Genomic DNA, 11,223 nt, shown 5'->3' on the forward strand with positions numbered 1-11,223 from the left:
CTTTTTTGCTTATATTTTGGGATAGGGGGAATATTTTCTATTGTTCGAGAGAACTCGAGTATAATTCTTAAAAAGAGTAATTTTTAATCAGACTTTACTTATTTCGCAGTTAAATTCTGATTATCTAAGTTTCATTTTCTAGAAACTAATAAAAAAAGAAAATTATCTTTTTTGGTTGTTTATTATTTAGATATTTTAATATGGCACAAAGTCCCATGACAGTGTTTAATGTTTCCCTTATGGCTTTATCAACCTTAGGTTGATTGAATCACATGCTCTTGTAAATTACAACCACATTTTAAAGAAGAGTTCACATTCACACTATAAATCCACACACACCCTCCTCTCTCTCTTCTCAATTCTCAAATCCATGTTCTCTTCTCTCCACCTTTGACCACTGTCCAACAACTCACTCTCACACTCTCTACTCCAACAACACACAACACCTAAACTTTTCCAGCAAAATAAGTTTTTTTTTTTTTTTTTTTTTTTTTTTTTTTTTGGTTTTTGATTTCTTCAAATGTTGTTAAAATCAAAAACCGACATTGACACTTCCTTCATTACATAAAGACACTAAAAGGGTTGCATCAGATCTCTTTAAAATGTTCAGAAAAAACTCACATTACATTTAATCCAAGATCTCTTTTTTCATTGCATAGAACAACTAAACACTATAAAAATCCAATTTTTCACCAACCCTTTTAATCAAAATTCAATTTTTCATTACTATTTCATCAAAAGACTGTGTTTTTCATTGTTGGGTTAGTTCATTTTGTTCTAATGGCTGAAGCTTCTGATGTTAAAGCTTCATTGCCTGAAGCAGAGAAGAAGAAAGAACAAAGTTTACCCTTTTATCAGCTTTTCTCATTTGCTGATAAATATGATTATTTTCTTATGATCTCTGGTAGTATTGGTGCCATTATTCATGGTTCTTCTATGCCTGTTTTTTTTCTTCTTTTTGGTCAAATGGTTAATGGTTTTGGTAAAAACCAAATGGATTTGAAGAAAATGACTGATGAAGTTTCCAAGGTACTATAACTAAATTTAATTTTATAATTTTTATTCAAAATTCTTTATAAACAATTTCATTTCAGATCTATGTCATCTAATTTTGTTCTTCTTATGATCATCATTGCAGTATGCACTTTACTTTGTGTACCTTGGCCTTGTTGTTTGTATGTCATCTTATGCAGGTATGTTTTTTTTTTTTTCATTCCAATTTTCAATTTTTTATATATTTTTTTTTAATTTTAATTTTATTGATTTGGTCCTAACATGTGAAGAAAATTGATTAAAAGACATACATGTTGGACCATAACATTTTAGTCATTGTATATGTGTCTTTGTTATGTGTATGTGTATATGTGTGTGTGTTTTCTAGCCACTTCACATCAAATAAACAAACAAACACACTTGTGTCATTTTCTTCCTTTCACTTGTCAATATGCCTAACATTATCTAAACAAATTATATTCTTCTCATCTCTATCATCATGTATTTACATTAATTTTTATGTATGGTACACATTTTTTGTTACAAAAATTAATAATTAAACTACTATATAGTACTATTCAACAAAATTTTAATTTTTAAATTTTTTTTTTACTAATTTACCAGAGATTGCATGTTGGATGTATACTGGAGAGAGACAAGTTAGCACCTTGAGGAAGAAGTATTTGGAAGCAGTACTTAAACAAGATGTTGGTTTCTTTGATACAGATGCTAGAACAGGAGATATAGTTTTCAGTGTCTCAACTGATACACTATTAGTCCAAGATGCTATTAGTGAGAAGGTGCTTAATTTTAATCTTTTAGGACTTACATTAATTTTGGTCATTTTTAGTTATTATTTTCCCTTTATAGGGACTAAATGCATTGACTAAAATATATATATTTTTTGAAAAGAAGTTGATAAAAATAGAGACTAAAATTGAATATATTATTTTTTTAGGAATTGAATTTTTATAGACAATGAAAATATATTTAATAATTTTTTTAAAATTTCAACTTCTTGGTATGAAAAATAAAAAAACTAACATATAGAAACTATTTGCCTTTGGTGGTAGTTGATGGTATACATTAAAGTGGGTCCCTTTTATGATCATAGCTCAAAGTGGTGCATGTTAGCTAGTCTGTGCTTAACATGTGCCTGTGGAGGTTGCTTACATTATTAGTTTTTTTTTCTTTCTTCCTTATAGAGTTGTGTAGTATAGTACTAATATCTACGAAGCACAGACACAATCATCGGATACAACACAACACGACGACACGTGTGTTGGGCACCAGACTCACCTTTTATTTTGTTACGTAGACTAGCACATACATAGATACCAGATACGACACTGACATGTCAACACGTGCCGGACACCAGAGACACCTTTAATCTGAAGTGTTACACTGACTAATTTTGGTTGGTTGGACTATTATTTTGTGTGTTTATAGGTTGGGAATTTCATACATTATCTATCAACTTTTCTGGCTGGACTTGTGGTTGGTTTTGTGTCAGCATGGAGATTAGCACTTCTTAGTGTTGCAGTGATTCCTGGAATTGCTTTTGCTGGCGGATTATATGCTTATACACTCACCGGACTTACATCGAAGAGTCGCGAATCATATGCAAATGCTGGCATAATTGCTGAACAGGTTAAGATTGATTCATCCTTGAAACTTAAAAAACATCATGTGAATGAAATAACTCGTTTCTTTATATGAAAAGTAACACAAATAAATGTACATTTTTTGAAAAATGTTTAGTGAAAAGCTTTTTATTCCTTTTTAACTTTTGAATACTATTAGCGCATGCCGATTGTTATGAATTTGTGCCATGGTTTAAGTTCAAAGAATGTTTTAACTTTAAATGATGTGTTTTAATGTGCAACACTCATAAAAGTTCATATCTTTTTTCCTTTTTGAGTAAAGCAAATAATCAAAAAGCATAATGATGATGGTTTTGTGTTGCTTTAATGCCAACTATAGCCTTTGTTTACGATTAATTAATTTAAAATAAAGTAGTGTTTACTTGAAAATTAATGTGTTTTTGATCAAAAATTCTAATCATTTAACTTTTCTCTTGCATGAAAATCGATGTAAGATCTTATTCTTTTGCATTGATTTCCATATACGTTGGTTTGAAAAATGACGCGATAAGAACTAGTAATCTATTAATACAGGGGACTAACAAATCAATTTTCATTGTTATTTGCTATGTGTTCAGGCAATTGCTCAAGTTCGAACTGTTTACTCTTATGTCGGTGAGAGTAAGGCGCTGAATTCTTATTCTGATGCAATACAAAACACATTGAAGCTTGGATACAAGGCAGGAATGGCTAAAGGTTTAGGCCTAGGATGCACGTATGGTATAGCTTGCATGTCGTGGGCGCTAGTTTTTTGGTATGCCGGAGTTTTTATCAGGAATGGACAAACCGATGGAGGCAAGGCATTCACAGCTATTTTCTCTGCCATTGTCGGTGGAATGTGAGTGATCAATTTGATTTTATTTTTTTTTAGTTTATTATTTCAAATATAGAATATCAATAATTTTCGATATAGTAGAAATATTTGTTTGTGACATGTTTTTTATTTGCTTCAACAGGAGTTTGGGTCAGTCGTTTTCGAACTTAGGTGCGTTTAGCAAAGGCAAAGCAGCCGGATACAAATTGATGGAAATCATCAAGCAGAAACCAACCATAGTCGAAGATCTGTTAGACGGAAAGTGCTTAGCCGAGGTTAATGGCAACATTGAATTTAAAGATGTTAGTTTCAGCTATCCCTCAAGGCCGGATGTGATGATTTTTCGGAATTTCTCAATCTTTTTCCCTGCCGGTAAAACCGTTGCGGTTGTTGGTGGTAGTGGTTCTGGAAAGAGTACCGTTGTTTCCTTGATCGAAAGGTTCTATGATCCTAATGACGGTATATACAACTAAAATCAAACTTTGTTCTTTTGGATATTTCAAAAAAAATTATTTTCGATGAACAATGAACAACTATGCTGATCTTTCGAAATGGCTAAACAGGTCAGGTTCTGCTCGATAATGTGGACATTAAGACACTACAACTAAAATGGTTACGCGATCAAATTGGTTTGGTGAATCAAGAGCCTGCGCTATTTGCAACTACAATTCGTGAGAACATACTGTATGGAAAACCTGATGCAACAAATGATGAAATTGAAGCCGCAACTTCTGCTGCAAATGCTCATAGCTTTATTACATTGCTTCCGAATGGCTACAACACTCAGGTATTAAATTTTTCCAAGCATAACAATTTTTTTACCAATTTTCCTTTTTCGGCGTAAAATTGATCATTAAATACTAAATCAATGTTATCTGGTTTTCTATCAGGTTGGAGAGCGAGGAGTTCAATTATCCGGGGGACAAAAACAAAGGATTGCAATTGCGAGAGCTATGTTGAAAAATCCAAAAATCCTTCTCTTAGACGAAGCGACTAGTGCTCTCGATGCAGGATCCGAAAGCATCGTTCAAGAAGCACTAGACCGTCTCATGATTGGTAGAACTACCGTGGTCGTTGCTCATCGTTTATCAACAATTAGAAATGTCGACTCTATTGCAGTTATTCAACAAGGAGTAGTTGTCGAGACCGGAACACATGAAGAACTTTTCGCTAAGGGAGGTACTTACGCTTCTCTAATTCGATTCCAAGAAATGGTTGGAAATAGAGACTTCTCGAACCCTTCAACTCGTAGGAATCGTTCGTCGCGGTTGAGTCATTCGCTTTCAACAAAGTCTTTAAGCTTAAGGTCAGGAAGCTTGAGGAACTTGAGCTACCAATACAGCACTGGAGCCGATGGTCGCATTGAGATGATCTCGAATGCCGAAACCGATAAGAAAAATCCTGCTCCGGATGGATATTTCTTCCGATTACTCAAAATGAATGCGCCCGAGTGGCCTTACTCGATAATGGGAGCTGTTGGATCTATTCTTTCTGGATTCATTGGTCCAACTTTTGCTATTGTTATGAGCAATATGATCGAGGTTTTTTACTATAGAAACTATGCATCCATGGAGAAGAAAACTAAGGAATATGTCTTCATATACATCGGTGCCGGTATTTATGCTGTTGGTGCTTACTTGATTCAACATTACTTTTTTAGTATCATGGGAGAAAATCTCACCACAAGAGTTAGAAGAATGATGCTTGCAGGTATGTCTTATTTTCTCCACTAATTCTCTAATTTTACCTTACATTTTTGAAAATCATATAAACTAAGAATTTTTGTTATTTTTTATAGCTATTTTGAGGAATGAAGTTGGATGGTTCGATGAGGAAGAGCACAACTCAAGTCTTGTTACAGCTCGTCTCGCTACGGATGCAGCTGATGTGAAGTCAGCCATTGCTGAGAGGATATCAGTAATTTTGCAGAACATGACATCTCTTCTCACTTCTTTCATTGTTGCTTTCATTGTTGAATGGAGGGTTTCTTTACTCATCCTTGGAACTTTCCCTCTTCTTGTTCTAGCAAATTTTGCTCAGGTAAATCTCACTCCAATATAGAATAATATCATTTGCATAAAAATTTGTTTAACCTCCCTTAGTCTAGAAATCATGCATTTGATGCGATCGTGGAATTTGAACCAACTGATCTTAAGTAACGATCACTAATGTGCTGACCGCATGAATTCGAAGAAACCCAAATGCAAGGAATCTTGATCTATTATGCAACATGACTTGTTATATCTAATCATTAACAGTCTAACTTTGGTAAATTAAAGTTAAAGCGTGAGCCGCTCGATCTTAATCTAACAGTCCAAATCAATGACTAGATGATAGTACATGAATGTAAAGAATTCAAATTCCCAAAATTGATTTTTTATTCTATTATAATTATAATTTGCATGTGTTTGACCCTAATAGTAGTGTAGGACCACACTAGGGTAACTCTAATTTTTTTTGAAGCAAGGGTAATTCTAAATTTTAACATTAGAGATTCTTACTTTATTACTTGTATTTGATCCCTTACCTTACAATATATAGGAACACTTTCCCTTTTACAGTGTAAGAATCTAACTTCACAAAAAAACTGTCATTAAACGACAAAAGCTAAAACAACTAAGACCCTACCCTAGTTGAAGGATGCACGTGCTTCCTTCCAGTTCTGTTCATTAAGTGCAGTGATATAACTCATTATTTTGGAATATTTAAAGCTCATTAATTGCACTGAAAAATTTATTTATTATTCATATGGGGTATTACGTATTAGATTCCATACCTGACCATCACCTTTGATACTAGTAGACTAGTCTTCCTACACTTTCAACATTACATATATATTATATTATATTATATATTATATAATAGTACTATAGTACTATTGGTTCTCACAATCTTTGCCAACTGTCATTAGGATATTCACTCATATACATGTATGAGCATGTGTATATTACGGATTACGGATCCGGATTGAGTGCAGTCACAGATTGCATGCAGTCGTGCAATTTAGCAATTTGAGACCGTCCAATTGAGATAAGATGAAATAATTTTATATTTATGCTCCGTTTGGATTAGTTTATTTTTGAGCTTATGCAAATAGTTTATGTAATTTTTATGTATTATTATAAGTTTGTCAAGGTAGTTTATGATAAAATAGCTTATAAAAATACAATTTTCACTAGTGTGAACTTATAAAATAGTATAAAATCTAATTTATATTGCATAAGCTATTTGCATAAGCTCAAAAATAAGCTATTCCAAACGGGGCCTTAATTAGAATAAAAAGCTATCTAAAGACCTAAATTTGGACGATTTTAAAATACTGACTGCACCCTGATTGCACTCATTGTGAGTGCATTTAATCCAATTCCTTATATTACTTATCATTTCTACGATGAGTGACCTATTTGATAATTTCATAACATATTAATAAAAGTTTTTAAATACCAATGGGTGTTGGATTTAACAATGCCTAAACTTTCCTAGCATAGCAAACCAATGTTCGAATCTTGATTGAAAGAGATATCCATATTTAGTGTCAGACACACTCGGATAGGATTATTTTTGTGAAGAGGACTTGTAGGAAACAAAAAAAGTGTATAAATAAAAGTTAAAGAGAATAATAATTTTGAAAAGTGGAAATATTGACTTGGAAGTGATGCAAGTAATATCACTTATTGTGGGACAAAAAAAATATTTAATTTTAAAAGGAGAAAAAGCCTACATTGGTATTCATGAAAAAGAGAAATAAAACTATTGTTAGGCCCACATTTGTTAAGAGTATTTTTTGGGTATTTGGTTCTTGCAATTCATAGTATGTATAGAGGAAACTTCATTAGTAATTTTTTATTATAACATATTTAATTAATATATTTTCATAAAATCCTAAACTTTTTAATTTGTCTAGGAATTTGAACCCTATTTTTGTTGCCTCCTACCCGTGATCTATTCATTCTTTTTCAGGTCTAGTTAATTTGTCTAGACATGTGACCTCTATTTTACACACATATTCATTTAGAAAATATTTTGTTTGTTTTGTTTTTTTATAAGGTATTTTGTGTTTATTTGCAAGTTTTTTAACCATTGGAGATTTGGACTATGCACGTGAGATCATGTGGGACTTTTCTTCTCTTGCATGATTTTGGATTTGGAGATCCTCATAATTTTTCTTGTAGTGTATTTTTGATACAAAAAATAAATATTTTATTTAAATTAATATAAGTATGATAGTATTATTTAAGTTATCTTTTTTGACCAAATTAATTATTAATTACGTTTTACAAATTCCTAGAAAAATGTAAAAATGTTACATTACAATGTTTTTCTATAACATTGAATTCCCGTGAACATAATTTAGTTGGTTGAAACATTACAATACGCAGGTCTCTAGTTCAAACTCATGATTCTCTGTATACTCCCCTTAGGGGATGAAATTCTAGAGATGAAATTCTGGTTGCCAGATTACTTGACAAAAAAATAAAAATGGAATTACATAAATTTCATTCACATGAATCATTTACAAACTAAGGTTTCAATCACTTAATATCCTACAATTTGCGCATGCTTTAGGCACAGAACAATAAAAAAAAAAAGATTGATTGGTAAGGGATGTACCTTCCAATTAATATATCATGTCAAAGCCTTTAATACAGTTGGTGGTGTCCTTATTATCTCAACAATCTGTCCCTTCTATAGGACCCACCTTTTAGTCCTTTTAATTCTTTTTCTTTGATTTTGCTCAATTTTCATGCACCCTCTTTGAAACCTTATACCAAAAAAATGAATTGAGCAATAAATGAAATTACCAAAAATTCCTTTGTCTTATATCTTATCATATGAATGGCTTCAATTATTAAAGTTACCGTTATTTTTAGTAGTTATTATTTACCACCTAAGGATGTGATGTGACTCTTATCTTGCATGGATTTTAGTAGTTATTATTTCCTTAAAGGATTTGAGCAGAATGTTATCCTGTTGATTAAGTGCTAACAATGAGTTTTGCTATGTATTTGTCTTTGGATTTTACAGCAACTATCTCTCAAAGGGTTCGCCGGCGACACAGCGAAGGCTCATGCAAAGACAAGCATGATTGCAGGAGAGGGAGTAAGCAACATCAGAACTGTTGCAGCATTCAATGCACAAAACAAGATGCTATCCACCTTTTGTCACGAGCTACGTGTCCCACAGAGCCAAAGTCTGCGCCGAAGTTTGACATCAGGACTCTTATTCGGCTTATCTCAGTTAGCCCTTTATGCATCTGAAGCTCTTATTCTATGGTACGGTGCACATTTAGTAAGCAAAGGCCTTTCCACATTCTCAAAAGTCATCAAGGTATTTGTTGTCTTGGTGATCACCGCGAATTCTGTGGCAGAAACTGTTAGTCTTGCTCCCGAGATAATCCGTGGTGGTGAAGCTGTTGGTTCGGTTTTCTCAATCCTTGACCGATCAACTAGAATTGACCCTGATGATCCTGATGCAGAACTGGTTGAATCCGTTCGTGGTGAGATTGAACTTAGACATGTTGATTTCGCATACCCTTCTAGGCCCGATGTGATGGTGTTCAAAGATTTCAGCCTTAGAATTCGCGCAGGTCAGAGTCAAGCTCTTGTCGGGGCAAGTGGTTCAGGGAAGAGTTCTGTTATTGCATTGATAGAACGTTTCTACGATCCAATTGTTGGTAAAGTAATGATCGACGGAAAGGACATTAGGAGGTTGAATTTAAAGTCTTTAAGGCTTAAGATTGGTTTAGTGCAACAAGAACCGGCGTTATTTGCATCTAGCATTTTTGACAACATTGCATATGGCAAAGAAGGCGCAACCGAAGCTGAAGTGATCGACGCTGCCCGTAAGGCCAATGTGCATGGATTTGTGAGTGGTTTACCCGAAGGTTACAAGACGCCAGTCGGTGAAAGAGGCGTGCAACTCTCCGGCGGTCAAAAGCAAAGGATTGCTATTGCAAGAGCTGTTCTTAAGGACCCTACAATACTTTTACTTGACGAGGCAACAAGTGCGCTCGACGCCGAATCCGAATGTGTACTACAAGAAGCCTTAGAGAGATTAATGAGGGGTAGAACCACCGTACTCGTGGCTCATCGTTTGTCTACCATTAGAGGGGTCGATTGCATTGGTGTCGTGCAAGATGGTCGCATTGTCGAGCAAGGAAGTCATTCTGAACTCATTAGTAGGCCAGAAGGAGCTTATTCTAGACTCTTGCAGCTACAACATCATCACATTTGAGACATAAAAAACAGATTTTATTTGATAAAATATGATTATGATGATAATGACTTTGTGAGTTGATAATTATGTTTGGTCCCATTAACCTCATGCTTTGATTTTTCCTTAATTTAGATGTAGATATGTGTTCTATATGAGGTTTGTACCTTAAGGACAAAAGTACTCTATTTTTCAATAGAGTATCAAGTATTATATATTATTAATTATTAATCATATTTTCAAAGGTGCATAAGCATGTTATCTATCTGTTTTTGTTTTAGCTTTTCTTGTACTTTACTATTAATATAAATTCAGTTCCAACAATTGCATGTTGTGTTGCCTTTTGCCTTTTTCTCCATGCATGTGTGTTTGTCACATGATCTTTTTTTTAGTTGAAGATAAACACAACTTTTTTCTTTGAGAGGGTCCCTAACAAGGACTAGTAGCAATGTTTATCTTTTTTTTAACAAAATGGAGATTAAATAAGTTGAGGCATGTGGTATGAATTATTATTGGTAATAAGGGATGGATGAAATATTTTTTTAATATATGCTTTTAAATCTTTAAATGACCAACTTGATGTTGTCTAAAAGGATTTCCTTCTTTGGCCATTCATTCAACATGAAGGAAACTTTATCACTACAATTAGCTAAAAATGAATGCTCCTTTATATCTCAAGGATTTGGGAAGGGGGTATGATCCATATGCTGTAGGGCATGTTTGGATTCACTTTCAAGAAAGCCAAAAGTGATTATAAAGACTTATTCATTTTGGTAATTTGAGAATGTTTTTAGCTAAGATTTATAGCCTATGTTTGGTTCTAAGTTTGGACTTCCTAAAAATCTTAGCTAAGATTTTACCACAAATTTGCTATGTTTGGATCCCCACTTTAATTGATTCTAGTCCCAAAATCAATTCTACACAAAAGCTAAGCATATGCTTGTTTCCGCGGTTGCATGGTGGGTTGACCAACAGTTAGGATTTATTGCTTCTTAAAATCATTTTTGTTACCGTAAAACCAAACTTCAAGACGTGATTTTTACACTCAGATTTATATTTTAACTCGCTTTTATATGGAAGTATCTATACATATACTATTTAATTAAAATGAATTTTATAAAATCAACTCGATTAAAATAATTTTTTAACTACACAAGTAACCTTCACTGAAAAGGATACCACCATACATATGTGTACTTGCACTACAAGAAAAGTAATCATCAAAGAAAAGTTAAAAGAGTGGTTGGTCCCTTTTGAAGGTCCTAAAAAAATTTGAAGTTCCAATACAATGTCAGTGTAACAATATAAGAGAAAATTGTGATTGAGAGTAAGTGTAAGGTAAAGACAAAGGCATAGCTATAAGCAAGAGGAAATGAGAAAATGATAGGTGAGCTAGGAAAATAGTGGTCATAATTTTGGGTGTGGAAACAATTTTTTTTCAAAGACATTTTCCTGTTGGCAAGATTGATGTATCACATCATTGAGCCTCAATTATGTATGCCTTGCATGTATTTTTGCAAGATATATTTCAATTCAAGATGATCTTGTTAAGCCACTACA

General features: G+C 33.3%; 1 protein-coding gene across 1 annotated transcript; it reads left to right on the plus strand.

The window, feature by feature from the left end:
* Nucleotides 1-215: 215 nt before the first annotated feature.
* LOC123906409 (ABC transporter B family member 19) lies at nt 216-9,924 on the plus strand. The gene is made up of 10 exons (XM_045956309.1): nt 216-1,029; nt 1,139-1,193; nt 1,618-1,793; nt 2,443-2,643; nt 3,215-3,474; nt 3,593-3,909; nt 4,014-4,237; nt 4,341-5,160; nt 5,249-5,490; nt 8,476-9,924. The coding sequence occupies exons 1-10, from the start codon at nt 781-783 to the stop codon at nt 9,682-9,684; spliced, it is 3,753 nt and encodes a 1,250-aa protein (XP_045812265.1). The 5' UTR covers nt 216-780; the 3' UTR covers nt 9,685-9,924.
* The last annotated feature ends 1,299 nt before the right edge of the window (nt 9,925-11,223 follow it).

The sequence above is a fragment of the Trifolium pratense genome, linkage group LG2, assembly GCF_020283565.1.
Source record: "Trifolium pratense cultivar HEN17-A07 linkage group LG2, ARS_RC_1.1, whole genome shotgun sequence".
Lineage (NCBI taxonomy): Eukaryota > Viridiplantae > Streptophyta > Magnoliopsida > Fabales > Fabaceae > Trifolium > Trifolium pratense.